The sequence below is a fragment of the Adiantum capillus-veneris genome, chromosome 27 (genome assembly GCF_014529385.1).
Source record: "Adiantum capillus-veneris isolate H3 chromosome 27, ASM1452938v2, whole genome shotgun sequence".
NCBI classification, from domain to species: domain Eukaryota; kingdom Viridiplantae; phylum Streptophyta; class Polypodiopsida; order Polypodiales; family Pteridaceae; genus Adiantum; species Adiantum capillus-veneris.
The window spans coordinates 114,120,379-114,139,185 of NC_140957.1; the positions used below are offsets into that span (position 1 = coordinate 114,120,379).

The 18,807-nt window shown below is 46.5% G+C and overlaps 1 protein-coding gene across 2 annotated transcripts in view; it reads right to left on the reverse strand.

Moving 5' to 3' along the window:
• LOC147422599 (tRNA/rRNA methyltransferase (SpoU) family protein) overlaps positions 1-18,807 on the reverse strand; it is a 119,000-nt gene that overhangs the window by 17,906 nt on the left and 82,287 nt on the right. For both annotated transcript variants that reach the window (XM_086503518.1, XM_086503519.1), the window contains exon 3: positions 3,528-3,654. In XM_086503518.1, the coding sequence (XP_086359644.1) occupies positions 3,528-3,654 (127 nt within the window). The remainder of the gene's footprint in view (positions 1-3,527; positions 3,655-18,807) is intronic.

The following is an 18,807-nucleotide window of genomic DNA, read 5'->3' on the forward strand; positions in this document are numbered from 1 at the left end:
AGGGGGTTGACTGTGAACCTTGGCAAAACCAAGGTTATGATCTTTCACACATCCAGTGCAGTGAGGAGCGCCGCCACCTTCACAGCAGCAGGAGGACAGGTTGATGTAGTCACCTCCTATGTCTACCTTGGCATCACATTCACCAGCCTACCAGGACCCTTCACTATGAGGCAGGCTGCTGTTGACAGGCTCACCCGAGGATATGCAGCTCTGGCCATGCTAGAGCGGAGATGCCACCAGGCACACTTTCAGGAGCCCCGCACGAAGGGGTGGCTTTTCGACACCTTAGTCACCCCGGCCTTGATGTACTCAGCGGCAGTATGGGCACCAGGATTGACAGCTGACCAGTGGACACACCTTGAGAGACCACAGGTATGTATGATCTCACGCTTGCTCCGCAGCAAGAAGACAGTGCCACATGACATTATTAGAGCCGAGCTCGCCACACCACCTATGGTTGTAGAGGCACTATTCCAGACAGTTTGCTTCATCCAGAGGATGAGAGAGCTACCTCCTGACAGACTTACCCATAGAGCATTTGAGGCAGCTATACAGCTATCAGAGAATGGACATGAGAGAGCATGGTACTCACAGGTCAGAGCATGGTTTGAGGGACACGGTCTTGACATGGAGAGCCTACCACCATTCCAGTACGACCCCCACTCACCATATGTTCACCTCTCTCGCAGTGAGAGGAACTTGGTATTGAGACAGGATCTGTGGCAGCTATACACTAGGAGAGTCTGGGAGGCACCTAGCTTGGGGACGAGGATGTCAGATTACAGAGACCAGTTTCTCACCATATTGTCTGGGGGGTTCCTACAGAGACCACGCTACATGGACACATATATGCCACATAGCTCACGGGTGGCGATTGGTCAGCTGAGAGTGGCTTCACACAGGTTAGAGATTGAGATCGGGAGACATACTGGTGTTCCCAGGGAGGAGCGAATCTGCAGAGCCTGCACAGAGGAGGTGGAGAGTGAGGAGCACTTTGTATGTAGATGCAGAGCATACACTGAGATCAGAGGCAGGTATGAGGCCTTATTCAGAGGACAGCCCACTCTTCGAAAGATCATGGAATCTCGAGATCAGAGACAGCTCGGACGTTTCTTACTAGAGATACAGAGCCATCGGGACACACTACTACAGCCACACACAGCCACACAGACAGAGGGGAGACAATCGCAGCTCACAGACTTCTTTCAGAGGATTTCCGCCCCTCCCTCACCAGACACTCAGAGAGGAGTGACACTCCCACAGGCGGAGGTGAACCGAGCTAGACGACGACCATGAGTCACAGGCTACAGGGGCGCGAGCTCCCACCACCGACAGATCGAGGAGATCCGAGCCCGGGAGCGCCGTGCCACTGAGGAGCGAGTGGCTCAGATGAGGGCCGACCCGACAGCTTTCATCCGGGTAGCCTTGGCACCAGACCCGCCCATGTACCACATATTACATCCCCCCATTAGTACAGGATGGAGCTAGATAGCTTGATGCATTCTCACGATTGTACTACCTTGAGCATATAGACATGCATATACCCCTAGAGATAGAGCTCCATCCCTCCTCAGATACTCCACTACCTACATTCAGTTCAGTTTTGTATCAGTTTTGTTTCATTTGTCTTTCCGATAGACGGATGACATACACACCATGTACATTTGATTTGTCTCATAGGCCGATTTCGGCCTGACATAGACGTTAAAAATCTTTCTTTCTTTCTCACCAAACTTATGGAACAAATATAAGTGATGCCATATGTTATCCATCCTATGATGCATAAGAATGTCCGCTCCGAATGGTTAAATACTCCTCAAGGCTCTAGTCACTCATCTGCTGGTGCGACACATCACAAGTATTCTTTCCTGGTGGCCTAGCAGATATTTCCTTCAGAGTGCTCTAATCATTCCCCTAGAGTGACGCACTAGAAATATCTATACTCGGATCTCTCAAGAGAGATTCTGTCCGTGATGCTCTTTGTCATCCTTCTGATGACTCATCCAAAAAATTCTCTGCTCATATCTACAACTCTAACTAAACAGTTCTAATGTGCACATAGAAAGGAACAACCTTAATTTTAAGAAATTTACCCTAAAAGTAGCCGATTAGCAACCACTCTTCCAACATGATCGGGATGCCCCGCACATAAACCTCTCATCTAGTGAGACGAGCAGAGTATTGAGGCACGATCTTTGGTCGCTCTACCCATGAGACATGGATATCACATGGTCGGCCTCTAGCGTTGAAGATGATATATTACCGAGATTACTTTATGAGCATCTCAAAGGATGGATTCATACAGAGACCCAGGGAGGGATTCCTTCCACATGGTGCTAAAGTAGTGATTGGTCAGCTCAAAGTATCCTCACACCACCTTGAGGTAAAGATGGATAAAGTAGTTGGGATCCTCAAGACAAAGAGGCCATGCAGACTCTTGGGAGGAGGTGGAGTGTGAGGAGCAATCTGCATGCACATGTAGAGCGCATCGCATGACATCATTTAAAAAATCATATCTTATTTCAAGAGCCACAATGTCTACGACAGCTACTTGAGTCAGGTTTATACTAGAGACAAAGAGGTTTCCTTACAGGCTTAGACCATTGGGGGGGAGGCAGCGACTGCTGCACATCACAGAATCATTTACTTGGCCAAATTTTATGGGTCTAAAATGAGGCATGAGCTGAGTTGGTCGGCTGGGACTGAGAGGTGTGGACATAGACAATGGGACAAAACCTGGTTCAAGCAGGGCTACACCACCTTGGATCATATAATCACTCTAAGAACCCTTATTGAGGAGGGCCATGCACAAGGAGAATATATTGCTGTTCTGTGGGTTTTCGCAAAGAATTGACATTGTGCCACTATAAGACATATGAGAGGCTGTAGGATATTGGCGTACCTCCAGAGATGTAATTGGGAATAGACACATTCTGTAAGCTAGTGAGACAGGAAGAGTACGTGCTCCAAGAGGTCTTTTCAATGTAGTGAAGAGTTCGCATTTTAGACACATTAAGGAGGTCTCATATTATAAAGACACAATGGCCGGCTCAGGGACGAGCCTAGCTGGGATAATCATACTTCTGATCTGCCCTTTTGATGTCCAGAGAGGCACTATGATATTATTTTAAGATTGCTTGTGCCAACTTGATTTGTCCATTTGATGTCCACAGAGACATTATAATATCTATCAAGATTTTTTAATGACCATTTGTCGTGCTCATTTGATGTCTATTGAGATTTGTCACATAACACGAGGGTCATTTTGACCTTTGGATGACATTTACATAATCTTTCTTCCTTTTTCTGTTGCTCTTCACAGATAGCCTCATCATCCGGCTGAATTATATGACCAAGCTATCACACAGATTACGCACAGCTTTTCTACGTCATTAAATTAGTTAAGATGGGGACAGGCAGATGGGAGAGTATAGAGACGGAGGACTGGATCTGCTAGGCATGTGAGAGGAAGCTGGAGATGGGCACAAAAATAAGCAATTCGCAATGAACAAACCAAAAGAGCTTACCTGCAAAATGGTGCAGAACTATAGAAGCTGCAACAGCGACATTTAGAGATGCAGTTCCACCTCCATACTGTGCAATGTAAATAAAATAGTCACAAATTGCCATCTCCTTATCAGACAGGCCAGTTCCCTGTAGATAAAACAACACAAGTGTTTACGCATGTCAACACAACTAGGAACCTTCAATCATCAATAGACATTTTTGCTGGACATATTCCATTCAGCAAGTGCTTCCAAATACATGTGATAAAGGTTGTATGATGCTTTATGTGAATAAAAGCAATGTGTGAAGCTATTGAGAAACATACAGTACAAATCTGTAAAATAGGGGAAGAGCACAGGTCACTGCTCGCCTCATCCCCTCCCGCAATGCCTCCCCCTGCCCTCGCACTGCCCCTCTAAACACGTCTATGCATGTCTCAGGAGCTCCAACATGCAATGGGACACTTCCCCTTTTATTTGCACGAGTTTTCACAAGAGAAAACTCTCGTGTTTCACAATCTTTCACGATGGAACTGTGCGTACCTGTGGGGGATAAGCAATTATTCAATCCGGTTTATGTTTAGAAGGCTCTTGCCTTGGCAAACGCGCATAAAACCCACAAGACACTACATAGTCACTTGCACCTTTTCAAGGGTTCCGGGGGAAAACAAGCAAAAATAAAACAAATAAAAATATATAACAAATATCTAAAGAAGGCAATAGGCGACAGCGACCAAGCCGAGTTGTATACTCGGAAAAAGGGGTCCCTGGGTGATCAGTTGGAGTAAAGAGATCCCGCCAAAACCACTCCCCCAGGTCCCATTGTACTCGCATCAAAGGACAGCTTTCCCAAGCCTAAAGCCACCAATGTCTTGACTCAAGGTCTGCCGAGTCCGGGTCAATGACACAAGACCTCCCTTTAATGCCCACAACTCCGATCCATTCACACCTACACTCGGCCACCTCTCGTGACTCTACAGTGACTCTGTGGAGGCGGCCCTCCCTATAAACCTCTAAGAACATACAAGACCCAGTGCCTAAGCAGGCCCTAGCTGAGATGAGGACTTCCACTCGTGTGAAAGCCCCCTTTGAGCAGGGAACTGCTGGCTCCATAGTGGTGTGTCACTCTGCAGGTAAAGCCTCTACAATATCTTAACACATGCTCTGCACCCCCCTCGTGTCTCAGCTGAGTAGTTCCAAAAAGTGCGGGTTAGACCCTCTGCCATGGGACCCCAAGAGACAACCAACCATGTGGCCTCGTTACGTGCTCACCATAGGGTTCCAGACACGTGGCTACCTCAAACGCTCCTCAATACATGTGGGTTGGTGCTGCTCAAGGCCCTCATGCAGCTGCTCTCAAGACCGAAGCAGGTTCGCGGTAAAGCGATCCTCCCATCTCCTGCTCAAGCCTACTCTGTGCATCTCTGTGAAGATCCAACGGGTGAAAGGGCTCCATGTGCCTCCCGTCTGTGGGACCCTCGCCCAAATCCAGTGTCACAATAGCTCCTTCCAAGGCTCCTCCCCTAGAAGAAGTCCTCTGACCAGAAGTTTATCAAGGAGGGCTCTACTCTGTCATGTTGGGTCTATGATCCCAACCCTCCCTAACAACAAGGTAAAGTAATGACATCCCGGGAAATTTTGGCTCAAGCAGACTGTGTATCTTGGCTTACCACAAACAGTTCTTGATCAGTCTCTCCAGCTGCTGGAGAAAATCCAGCAAGACATGATCTACCACATAGTAGCCGACAGCACCTGCTTGGCCACTACAACCCTACCAGCCAGAGAAAGCCGTGTCGAACTCCAATGGAGTAGTTTCCTCCTAATGGAGAGGAGGGGAGCAATTTGCTGCTCAGGAGACGGATCCAAACCAACCTGATAGCCCAAGTAGCGTATTGGTGTCCTTGGAAGAATCCACCTAAAGCCCTCTTTAGGCGACCAATCAGGCATGGAAGCACTACCAGCCTAAAAAGCCACGGTCTTTTGCCAGTTGATCAATGCTCCCGACGCACAATAGAACACTTCAAGAGACTGCTCACACATGTGCAAGTTGGCAACCTGACCCTCCAAAAACGTGTCTTGGGTCATCAGCAAACGCAGAGTTCAAAAGCTCCCCAGGCTGAATAGGCGGTTGTAGTCTAAGCAGACCAACCTCCTGTGAGGTCAAAAACCTGCTTATCGCCTCAACATAGAAGAGAAATAGGAAGGGGACAAGAGGACAGCCCTGTCGAACTGAGCGTGTGAGCATCAACCGTTCTCCTCTTCCCCCTGCCAACAACACCCTACTATGTGCACATCTGTAGAGAGTTGAAACTCCCCTAATCCATGTATCTAAAAACCACATCCGGTGTATAGTGCCCTCAAGGAAACCCAGTCAACTCTGTCATACGCCTTCTCAAAATCGAGAAGAAATATCACAAGATCCTCTCCTCGGAGGCGTGCGAGGGCAGTCCCCTCCCAAAAGGTGAAAATGCTGTCAAGGTCCAAGGATGTTGCGCTCCTTGACAAAGCCCATCTGTGTCTCATGTATAACGCTCTCAAGTAGTGGCTAAATTCTCAACCTCATAGCCTTTGCTAAATTTTGTAGGCTGAGTTGAGAATAGTGATGGGTCGCCACTCCCGAATCTCATCCAAGGAGCCTCTCTCCTTGGGGATAAGATAGACCAAACCCTCACTCATGCAATATGCAGAATGTGTTGGTAAGCACTACAAAGGTCTCCACTAAGCAACTCCCAGTACTTCAAGAAGAAACTGGGAGTCAGACCATCCTCCCCTGGGCAGCTACCCCTCAGAAGTGCCTTGAGGGCCTCTTGAAACTCCTCTGGTTGGAGAGGACTCTCAAGCCTCTGGCGCATCTCCTCAGTGACTAAACAAGGCAATTGGGCCCACACCTGCTCTCTCCATGCATCTCGACCCTCTGATTGCGGCTCGGCTAAAAGCAACTCATGGTAAAATCCAGTAGCAACAGACCCATTGGGTCTCCTCAGTTGGCAAACAGTGGTCTGTGCATGGCGAGGACCCACGGTCTCAACGAACTCACCAGTAACTCTATCACCTACCTGAGTTCACTAAGATGCCTAACGATGGAAGGCGAACTCATGGCCCCGCTCCTCTACGATAATCAGCTCTCACCCAGCCTGCTACATCTGCTCCTCCATCCAAGGGCTCCTTGGGTGACGCTCCTGTATCCTCTGCAAGAAAGCAATGCCCCGCTGAAGCCGCTTCTCCTCCTCCTTGGTCGTGGACAAATGCAGAAGAGGGTTAGGGATCCTATCTCCAAATCCTTCCATATCCGCAGACAAGGCAAGAAAATCTTTGTACTCAAGATCTCAATCTTCGTGTATCCGATGCCGGTCTTCGTTCATGATGAAGTGGTTACGCCTTAATGATATCCAAGACATAGCGATGAAGACGGGAGCGCGCCTAATGCACAATAGACTAAGGGTGGGAGTGGCTAATAAATCGAGGGTAGGGCCACAAAACATTTTTGAGAAAAGCAAACAATCTGAGAGAGGTTCATTGGGTTCTTGGTTCTTCTTGGGTTCTTGATTCTTTCCTTGAGTTCGTGAAGCAGAAGCACATCCAGAGCTCTGATACCAATGCCAGGTGCAAGGGAAGGGTTCAAGATTTTAGCTCAAATGTAGTACTTCGCACAAACACAACTTCACTTGAGAGAGGTGAACACAATGAGAGAGAGAGAGAGAGAGAGAGAGAGAGAGAGAGAGAGAGAGAATTATCGTCCACGGAGATCATATATGACCCATGGGACCAAAAACACAACATTACAACAATTCCTTCTCAGTGCAAGCTGATACATATCAATTAAGGACTGAGGGTCCATCAAGAGGGTAGAGTAGAGAAAAAGAGAGAATAAAAACCTAAGAAGGGTCGGCTAAGGGGAGAGCCGGTTTGGGATTTCGAAACTCCTGGATGATCGCTTTGCCACCTCCGTAGACTGCCCATTTGCCTTGCTTACGTGCTTCATGCATCTTCTTGAGCTCGCTCGCTTTACTCTTGAGTTGATTCATGGTCAATACTTCAGCAATCCAAAGCATTTTTCCCTTTAGAAGTAGAGATTGACATAGCAACTTCATACGCTCATCTTTGTCCTTGAAAGTGACTATGCAATGTTCGTGTGGCACATGTCCCCATGTGTATCGTTGATCCAAGCAACAGTTTCGGGCTTGATGTAAACAGGTTGAAGAATGTCATTGAGCTCGGTGATTGCTTCCTCAAGGGTATCCTCCGTGGTACACCACGGTGAGTGTAGCCCCCCAATCCTGACCTTGAGGCCTAGAGATTCTTGTAGCCGGCATTCTTGTAGGGCCGCCTATATCTTGGTGTCAATCTTCTTATGTGTTGCTTCATGTTCTTCGCATCTTCAAGCTTGCGTAAACGTTCTTTAAGATCTCATTCTCCCTGATGAGTTCTTGAATATGAGCCTCAAGGACTGTGATTCGTGCTTCTTGGCGAGCGGCGGGGTCCTTCCTTGGTGCCGCTGCCACCGCAAGAAAGCTCTTGCGTGCAATAGGGGTACCAAAAGACGACATTAAGCTACGAAAGGGAATGTCTGTTGAAACACACAGTGGTGCGTGAGATCAAGGGCTTATTTTGATTTAAATTTTTGGAGTGGAAGCATTAAGCCATGCTCTCTGTAGGCGCGATAACAGGGAATGCAGGTTTCAACTGAGGGGGAGAGAGACAACACTGCATGTCGGGTCCCAACCACTCTCAAGGGCCGATGATGCTTTATGCGGATGAACTGCAAAATGCTAGGGCTGATCTGATGCAAAATGCTAGGGCTGAAATGATGCAAAAACGTTGGCTAATCTGATGCAAAATGCTTGGCTGAACTGATGCAAAAACGTTGAGCTAAACTTATGCAAAATGCCGATGATGTTGGGGTCCTAGCGATGGAAACGCTAAGTATTGAGATGCTATGGGCGCCGGATGTCCCTGCCGGTACTAGGTTCTGATATCCTAAAAACTGAAGACCAAGTGACTCTTTTATAGGTCTTTTAACCATTTTCCCTACCTACTTTTTTATGAATGTCATGTCAAAGTCATTTATAAATGAATGAATTGACTATTTAGTGTTCATATGTCTGTATGCTTAAGTGATTGTACTGTGCAAGTGAGGGTATGCAACTATGACCTGCTTGATCATGCACATCCTTCTAGAGGCTCACAAAATTGCCAGGCTAGATCCTAAGCTAACTAAGACTGATGTTGACCTATAGCAGTAGCTTGTCCAAGTGGCTCAAGTGAATGTACACATGACATTGAAGCACGTGGTGAACGGTTTGGCATTCTGTCTATTGTTTCGTCTACATTGCATACACAGTCTTTAGAGAAGACAATATTTTTTTCCTTCAACTTTACATGGAATGGGTATGTTCATAGTTTTGTGTTGGAGATGGTTTCAAGAATTTTCAGCCAAGGAGATTCTTGAAGACGGAAGAAGCAGGACTCTAGACGAAGTTGAAGCATTGAAGGAGCCACAGAAGACTTTGTGTCGCTTTCGGCACGGCCCAAAAAAGCAAGCGTTGCAGACCTTTATGAAGTTCAAGTACCGCACTACCCACACAGCAGAGTGGGCCGACGAAGAGCCCCTTCCAGGATTCCGGATGCTGTTGGCGATCTCCCTCGACGCCATACATCTCACTTTCTGGCAACTTCTCAGCAGTAAACCCCCCCCCCCCCCCCCCCCCCCGCACCCCTAGCGTTTCCAAGCACTAGACCAACCTCCCCTTCCTGGCGTTTCCACCTCCCATCGCCATCAAGCATCCCTCTCCCTTTGGCGTCTCTTTTCACTCATTGAGAGCGGACCGTGCACTTAGCGGCCGGCCAATCGACGTGAGGTGGGAAAAAGCAACCTTGGTGTGAGCGCAAGGCCGCCAAGGGGTGCGCCCGTAGAAAGGAGTAGAACTCGGGTGAAGAGAAGATCCTTCTCCAACGCGATTTGCAAGCGAAAGAAAACCTCAAGAACCTCAAGATCTTCAAGAACCCAAGACCCTCAAGAACCAAGTTCCTCGTGAACTTAAGAACCAAACATCATAGTGCATGGTCGTCACCCAAAGCGGAATGGATACTTCGCATATAGGTGATGAGCATGAGAGAGGCGACGAAGGATTCTCCGCACCAGGAGATTTTTCCAACCCTCCCCCTTCGCCATCTACACCACGAGTTGTTCTAACTCCTATGGAGATGATGGCCAAGTGAATGATGGACATGATGCTGGCACAACAAGAAGCGACTCGCGTCACTTTGGAAGCGAATCGCATTGTTTTGCACAACAAGAAACCAATCACCTTGCTTTCGACCGCGAGCGCGATGAACGAAATGAACGAAAAGCAGAAAGGGACGCCGAGCGTGAAGCTCAAAGGGAGCTACACACTCAAGAATTTATTTCCCACATGCTAGCCAAGACAGGAAATAGCAAAGTTTTGACGACAGCTATATACCTTGCCGGTGATGCCATCAATTGGTACCACGCACGGGTTACGGGTGCCCCTAATGCGTCACATGATGGGTGACGGGTGCATCAGAAAGGGGGCATTCCGTAGGTCAAGGAGGAAATCCGAGCTAAGTAAGAAGAATACGCGTAAGAATGCAAGCACAAGAATAAATATGGGTTCAAAGAAGCTTTTTACGAAAAGCAGGACATTCGCGGGAGGGTAGATGCTTTCCCGCGAGGAATCTGTGTCTGCATTGCATCTGTGCCCGTGTATTGCACCCAGGGACGCCTGGAATGTGTTTGTGTAGCATCGATTTTAATTCACTGAGTGGATTTTAAGTTTGAACAGGGTCACACTTTATTTTAAAGTTTGGCCGCCCACTTAAACGGCCCTTTATTAATAAAATAAAGCAGGCCCTAAAATCCTACGCAAAAGCATGGTACGGACAGGCTGAAACAACGATCTCTCTCTCTCCTCTCTCTAGAAGCGCCAGAGCTTTTGATTTTGTGCCTTATTTCCGCCGGGTGCAAGGGCCTATAAAAAGACAGCTAGCGTTACAGTTTTCTACATCGCAAGGAGTAGCAGAAGTGCCAGCGCTGAGGTTTTGGAGCAAAGTGTGGCGACAGGAATCTGCGAGTGTTCGTGTGACGACGGAGTACGGAGGTCACTTTTCCGAGCGAGGAGCGACAGGTATAATTTGTCGATACGCATTGCGAGTTGTTGCTTTGTGTGGTTGTTTTGCAGGAATTCTCCCTCACGGGAAGTCCCTCACGGGAAGTACGACCTTTGCGTCTAAGTCCCTCACGGGAAGTGCAGCCTTTGTGCCTAAGTCCCTCACGGGAAGGAACAACCCTTCGGGTCTAAGACTAAAGAACGGAGGGGTTTTCTCCGGTTCTTGTGCTTGTATACGAACTCTCCGTGAATAAAGATACTCTTGACGGGGGGGGACCAGCCCATCTTCTGGTCCCCAATACTGTGTCGATCTTCTCCCTTCTCTCACATTTGCAAAGTATTTTATTTTTCAGATTTCTAAGTGCTCGTGTACGCTCCCATTTTGTGACAGTGGTATCAGAGCCCGGACTCCTCTCTTTCTCTGCAAAGAAGGACAATTCCGGGAAGAACGGGAAGAAGCATGTTGAACCAAGGGAGAAGCGTTGAAGAGGAGCTTCAACAAGTGCGAGCTCAGCTTGCGGATTTGCAACAAGTCCTACTGTTGCCAGATGTCCAAAAGCTCTTGGACGGAATGAAGAGAACAAATAGAACCGATGCCGCCGGGCATCAAGACCACATTGTTGGCGTGAGACCACAGGAGGAAAGAGAAGAAGAACATGTCGATATGCACAAAGGATCTTCGGATCGGGAACGTGCCGAGGTGCACAAAGGATCTTCGGATCGGAATGAACGGCCTACTCCAAGGAAAGGCCAGGAAAAAGCGCTCTCTTTGCTAGACGAGAGCAAGGACCTCTCTATCTCATCTCCATCTTACTCTCCTGATTATACTTCTACTTCTCAATCTTCTCGCAAAAAGAAGGAAGCCGCTACTACTACTACCCTACATCAATCTAAAGATAAGCCTCGATTCAAGAAGCATGGTCACAAGTCTCATCATCGCATGAGAGTCTTCAAATCGGGCGACAAGGACATCAAGTTCGAAACCGACAACGGATGGAGAGATATCTCCAAAGCACTGTCCTTCATCAGGCAGTTTGAAGTCGCCTTTACCAATGGGCACTTCACAGAAAGATCCAAATTGCGCCGTGTGGGGAAGCACCTCAAGGAAACGGCAAGTAATTGGTGGTTAGCCAAGATTTTGGAAGGTTCTCAGGCCAGAACTTGGGAGAGATTCAAATCTGAATTTTATGAACAGTTTCTTCCACCTGACTTCGAGCAGGACATACGGAAGGAATGGGACTGGCTCGCCCAGAAGGAACATGAGAGAGTAACGACTGTTGGGGTATAAAGCCCAATGTGGTCGCCCAGGTAAGTGGGCGGGCCGCCAGGTATGTAAACATATTCTTTTGTAAAAACCTAATAAGAACTCACTATGCTCTACACATTACAGTAGAGCGAGTTCACCATATCGTCGTGCTCTTCTTCTAGCACTCTCTCTCGCGTCGCACTTCCGCTCGTACTCCTTCAATTGGTATCAGAGCTCAGATCGAGGCTCGGGGCAGCACTGCAGGAGGCTAGAGTCACCAACTCAGATTGGAGTGAAATTCGACAGGCGAAGACACGGCCCGAAATCTCGTGGGAGCGCCCAAAGGGCTTGGTGTTGTCAGAATTTCATTCTGAGGTCATCTCGGCCACCGTTCGGCTTCGACAAAGGTCTGCGCAAGCCATTTTCGACTACGTGGTCTCGACGGGTGGAGATCCGACTCTGCAAATTTGGGGTTTTTCGGCCTACGACTGCAGGTGGCTGTCTACACATCGAAGGACGGCTCACAGTTCTTGGAGGCGTGTCACATACGACACGGGCGCATCTACACACAGACTATAGGCGACATCCACTAGTTCATCAGGTAGCTTGTGTTTGCTGCTTGATATTCCAAATTTCATCCTGACATTGCAGGTGCTTCCACATGGGATGTATTGTCAGAGATGATGCATGTCTGTTGAGGGTTTGTTGGCTGTGAGTCACGCAGCAAACAACCGCAGCAGCGGTTACAGCATATAGTGGGAAATTTGTGGATGTATGACTTTGTGGGAAGTCTATGTACTATCAGATTTACTGCAGCCTTTGTTGAGGGTCGAGTGAGGTTTTATTGAGCTGGGGGATTCTCGAATGTTGAGATCATTTCGGTGATACAGGTCTTGGAGCGATCCCTCGAGCACCCTTAGATAGGCAGCTAGGATGTATTGACTGTGAAGTTAGACAGTTGGGATTGCATCTTTGCTTTACTGCCGTTGAGGCATTGTCGCAGTCTATGCTTATAGGACAGTGACAGACAGTACACGTGCAGGACAGGTTTACCCACAGCTTACAGTGTTAGAGAGACAGTGGTTTTTGGAGCTGTTTTTTGGTCTGTTTTTAGTACACCAGAGCCATTTTACAAAGAAGACTCTGCCAAAATTTCTGCAAAATCTGAAGCTTTCTTGGTTCATTTCACAGGTTGATATTGGTTCAGAGGTCAGTTTACAGGGAAAACTCTTCCGAATTTTTCCCAGGAAAGTAAACTACTGTGAATCGTAGCTATGGCTGGATCACAGGACACTGCTCTTTACAATATCAAGAAGCTGGATGGAACCAATTTCCCATTGTGGAAGAAGCAGATTTGGCACGTGTTGGTACAAAAGAAGCAGATAAAACCTATAAAGCTCAAGGGGATAAAACCAGAAGATATGGACGAAGATGAATGGAGCGAAATGGATGAATTGGCACTTTCTACCATTATGCTGACTTTGGCAGAAAGCGTTTACTTCAATGTAGCAGACGAGATGTCCGCTTATCAAGCATGGTTAAAGCTGAGTGATCTTTATGAGAAGCAGAGTGCAGCTTCACAGGTATACTGGCTTAAGAAGCTTGTTGACTTGAAGATGAAAGAAGGGACACCTATGTCCAATCATCTGAATGAATTCAACACAATCTATAGTCAGTTGTCAGCTCAAGGTGTCAAGTTTGATGAACCTGTTAGAGCTATGTTCTTGTTGATCACATTGCCGGAAAGTTGGGACACTTTTCGCACAGCTTTGAGTAATTCTGCACCTCCAGATAGTTTGAACATAGCAGATGTAGAAGGAAGTCTGCTTACTGAAGAAACCAATAGAAAGACAATGGACAAAGGCAAAGGAACAGCCTTAGTTGTCAGGGGAAGGACCAAAGAAAAGTACAAAGGTGGAAAGAGGAATCAATCTCGTAGCAAGTCCCGCGGTGCTAAAGGCAAGAGTGACATAGAATGCTACCATTGTGGCAAGAAGGGTCACATGAAAAGAGACTGCAGAGAATGGAAAGCAGAAAAAGGCAAAGAGAAAGCTGAAGACCATGGTGAGAAGAACAAGTCCTCAGTGAAGATTCAAGAAATAAATGTGACAAACACTGTTGCAGAGGATGACAGTCTAGTGTAGGAGACATCTACTTCTTGAAGAATACAATGGACTCAGCTCTTCTTACAGCATCTGATGGAAATGCACTGAGTGACTGGATTATAGACTCAGGGGCATCACTTCATGTGTCTCCAAACAAGGAGTGGTTTACCTCTTATGTGACCACTAAAGATCATGTTCGGCTAGGCAATGGGCAGACATGTGAGATCTTAGGTGTTGGAGATGTTCAATTGAAGCTTCAGAATGGCTCTTCTTTCACGCTGAAGAATGTGAGACATGTTCCCGCAATTACCAAGAGCTTGATCAGCACAGGTTTACTTGATGATGCTGGCTACGTCACCACTTTTGGACAGAACATGTGGAAGATATCCAAGGGTTCTATGATAGTAGCACATGGAGTAAAGTCTGGAGTACTTTACATGATTTATGTATCAAATGTCTCTAAAAATATAATCAACGTAACCGAGCAGCCGAACGTTTCTTTGTGGCATAGCCGGTTAGGACATATGTCCAAGAAGGGAATGGAAATCTTGTCTCGTTCTGGTTATTTGCCTGGCTTTTAATTTAATGATTTTGAATTCTGTGAACATTGTCTGTATGGTAAGCAAACACAGCAGCCACATAAACATAGAAGCAGTAGAAGAGATACACAGTTGGCACTTGTTCATAGTGATTTGTGTGGACCTATGCCTAACCTATCTCTAGGGGGAGCTTCTTACTTTATGACATTTATAGATGATTACTCGAGGAAAGTATGGGTTTACTTTCTCAAGCACAAGGATGAAGCGTTTAGTTTTTTCAAAACTTTTGTGACACTTGTGGAGAATCAAAGTGGCAAGAAGCTTAAATGCTTACGCACTGACAATGGTGGAGAGTATGTTTCAAAGGCCTTTCAAGACTTTTGTGAATCAAAAGGTATAAAACGTGAACTTCCTGCTCCTTACAATCCTCCTCAAAATGGTGTTGCTGAGAGGATGAATAGGACCATACAAGAGAAGGTCAGAAGTATGTTGTCTAATGCACAGCTACCAAATGGGTTTTGGGCTGAAGCTGTATCAACAGCTGTTCATCTTGTAAATACATCTCCTAGCAAAGTTTTGCAGAAGGATTCAGTGCCAGAGATGGTATGGTCAGGCAAAATTTCCTCATACAAGCATCTCAGAGTCTTTGGCTGTGAGGCATATACTCACGCTCCAAAGGAATTTAGGAACAAACTTGAGCCAAAGAGTAGAAAGTGCATCTTTCTAGGGTATGGTAATTCTGGTGAGATGGGGTACAGACTTTGGGATCCCGAATCCAGAAAGGTTGTCCGCAGCAATGATGTTCACTTTAATGAATCTAAATATCATTCTAAACCAGAGAGGGTTGAGGAGATTAGAAGAGTTGTCTTCCAAGAAGATGGACCTGCACGTGCAAGACAAAATGTTAGGGCTGAAGAGCAGCAAGGACAGGATAGAGTGGAACCACAGGTTGTGGCTGAGCCTGAGCCACCTATTGTGCGTAGATCTGGACGTGTCACGCGACCTCCTGATAGGTTTGTTCCATCTATGAACTATGTCATGTTGACTGATTGCAATGAGCCTTCATGTTACAAGGAAGCATTGCAAATGAAGGACTCCGGGAATTGGCAATTGGCCATGCAGTCAGAGATGACAGCTCTGCATAAAAACAAGACATGGAAGCTAGTTAAATTACCACAGGGCAAAAAGGCTCTACCTTGTAAATGGGTTTACAGGTATAAGATCACCGCTCATGATAGTCAGCCAAAGTACAAAGCAAGGCTTGTTGCCAAGGGCTTTAAGCAAGAACAAGGCATTGACTTTGATGAAGTCTTCTCTCCGGTGGTCAAGATGACTACATTGAGATGCTTTCTTGCATTGGTTGCCATATTAGATTTGGTGTTGCACCAAATGGATGTCAAGACAGCGTTCTTGCATGGTGATTTAGATGTGGAAATTTACATGCAGCAGCCAGAAGGGTTTGTTGAGAAAGGCAAGGAAGATTGGGTATGCCAGCTGTTAAAGAGTCTTTATGGCTTAAAACAATCACCGAGGGCATGGTACCATAAATTCCACAAGTTTATGCTTTCTCAAGGCTACAAACGTAGTGAGTTCGATCACTGTCTATATACAAAGAAGGCTAAGGATGGTAGTTGGCTGATCCTTATTTTGTATGTGGATGACATGTTGATTGCTGGCAAGCACTTGGAAGAAATTTCAGCTTTGAAGTCAAAGATGGCAAAATCGTTTAACATGAAAGACATGGGTGAGGCAAGTCATATACTTGGTATGCGCATTGAGAGAGACAGATCAAAGAAGTTGATTTGGTTATCTCAAACAGAGTATATTGACAAGGTTTTGCAACGTTTCAATATGGAGAAGGGAAAGGCACTGAGTGTTCCATTGCCACCATATGTGAAACTTAGCAAACAAGATTGTCCTGTGTCTGAGGAAGAACAGACTGAAATGGATAAGATTCCATATGCGTCTGCAGTGGGTAGTTTGATGTATGCAATGATTGCTACTCGCCCAGACATTGCATTTGCAGTGGGAGTAGTAAGCCGATACATGTCAAACCCAGGCAAGAAACATTGGGAGGCAGTGAAAGGAATATTGAGATACCTGAAAGCTACAAAGAGTATGCGTATATGCTATGGGAGTCAGGAGCTAAGTGTAAAGGGTTTTACAGACTCAGATTATGCAGGTGACTTAGACAACCGAAGGTCTACGTAAGGGTATGTCTTTACATTGGCTGGTGGAGCAGTATCATGGCGTTCTAGATTACAAGATTGTGTTACTCAGTCTACTACAGAGGCTGAATATGTTGCAGCATCAGAGGCATGCAAAGAATCAATTTGGCTTAATCGACTAGTAACAGATTTGGGAATGAAAGAAGAGATGCCTGTGTTATATTGTGATAGTCAAAGTGCTATACAATTGGCTCGCAATCCAGTTTATCACTCAAAGACAAAGCATGTGGATGTGAAGTATCATTTCATCAGGGAAATGCTCGAGGATAAGCAACTTCAGCTTGTCAAAGTTCACACCACAGAAAATCCTGCTGATCTACTTACAAAAGGACTTCCCTCAGAGAGCTTTGCGCATTTTCGCAAGCAGTTAGGTGTAGGGTAGTACATCACTTCTCTACATCTCTTGTATATTAGCTTGTATAGTAGCTTCTCTCACACTTAAAGTACCACATTGGACTTTAAGTGGGAGGTTGTTGGGGTATAAAGCCCAATGTGGTCGCCCAGGTAAGTGGGCGGGCCGCCAGGTATGTAAACATATTCTTTTGTAAAAACCTAATAAGAACTCACTATGCTCTACACATTACAGTAGAGCGAGTTCACCATATCGTCGTGCTCTTCTTCTAGCACTCTCTCTCGCGTCGCACTTCCGCTCGTACTCCTTCAACGACCTATGTGCACAAGTATTGGTCGGTTCTTCTAAAGGTCACTCTCTTCATGAAGATTGCCGACGAGGAAAAGAAACGAAAGTTTGAAGCGGGTCTCCAACCGCAGCTTCGAAAGAGTATGAAAGTGTATCCGCATGACACTCTTCAGAGGATGATGGAGTCAGCAATCATTGCTGAGGATTTGCACTCCACTGGGATGCCCAGAAAAATGTAGCATAGCACTTACCGTGCGAGACAAAGAGGGGTCTACGATGACCAAGGGGGCCAAGGAAGAAAACGTCCTCCATCTAGGGACTATGATCATTCTAAGAAGCCAGAGGGCAATGGCAAGCGAACTAAGTATCTCTCTCCTACTCAACTTCAAACCTTCAGAGAGGAAGGAAGATGCTTCTACTATGGCGAGAAAGGACATATGAAACCGGATTGCCCGTTAAAGCAGCAACCGCAAGAACACGCCCCTACGAGGCAAGATAAAGCAAGGAAGGAACCCCCTCCACCAAGCTCGAACTCTATTCCAAATATTCAAGGAAACACAGAAACGGAGAAAGGGAAGCGTCAGCTTCTGAAGGGCTGGGGGTCTTTGAACAACCAGCGAGTACTGATTCTTTATGATCCAGGATCCACGGATAACTTCATCTCCCTAGATACTACAGAACGTTTGTGCCTCGCACCGGCTCAGCTTGGCACACCGGTTACATCCGGATCGGCATTCGAGGGGTTGACAACCAATGCAACTCCCGTGCAAGGACCGCTCAATCTTCGGATTGGCGAGTACAAGGACCGCGAATCATTTTTTATGGCACCCATCGAGGGATGTGATATCATCTTGGGTATGCCATGGAACTTCCACATGACACCTGTCCCCGATTATGTGGAAAAGACCCTCACTTTTGATCATGGGGGAAAGAAAATAAAGATTCATGCTGATGTAGGAGATTGGCAGTTCCCAATTGTAAGTCATATCTCCATTAAGAAAGAAATGAAGAAGTGTGTTTCTGCTTACTTGATTTTTGCACGTGAGAAGGATAAAACTAGTGGGGATTCACTCTCTAGTTTGGAAATTAAGCGTTTTCAATTCATTGAAAAGTACAAAGATTGTTTCACGGAAACACTCCCTGATGAACTACCTCCGGTACGCCCGGAGATCACCGCATAGATCTCATACCGGGTAGCTCGCCTCCCAATCAACCCCCTTATCGGGTAAGTCTTGCTCATTAAGAGGAAATTTTGAAGCAAGTCAACGAGCTTCTAGAGAAAGGGTTAGTACGGCCAAGTACTTCACCCTACTGCTCTCCAGTTCTACTGGTGCAGAAGAAAGATGGCACGTTTCGAATGTGCATAGACTATAGGTCTTTAAACAAGATCACGGTCAAGAACCGCTTTTCGATCCC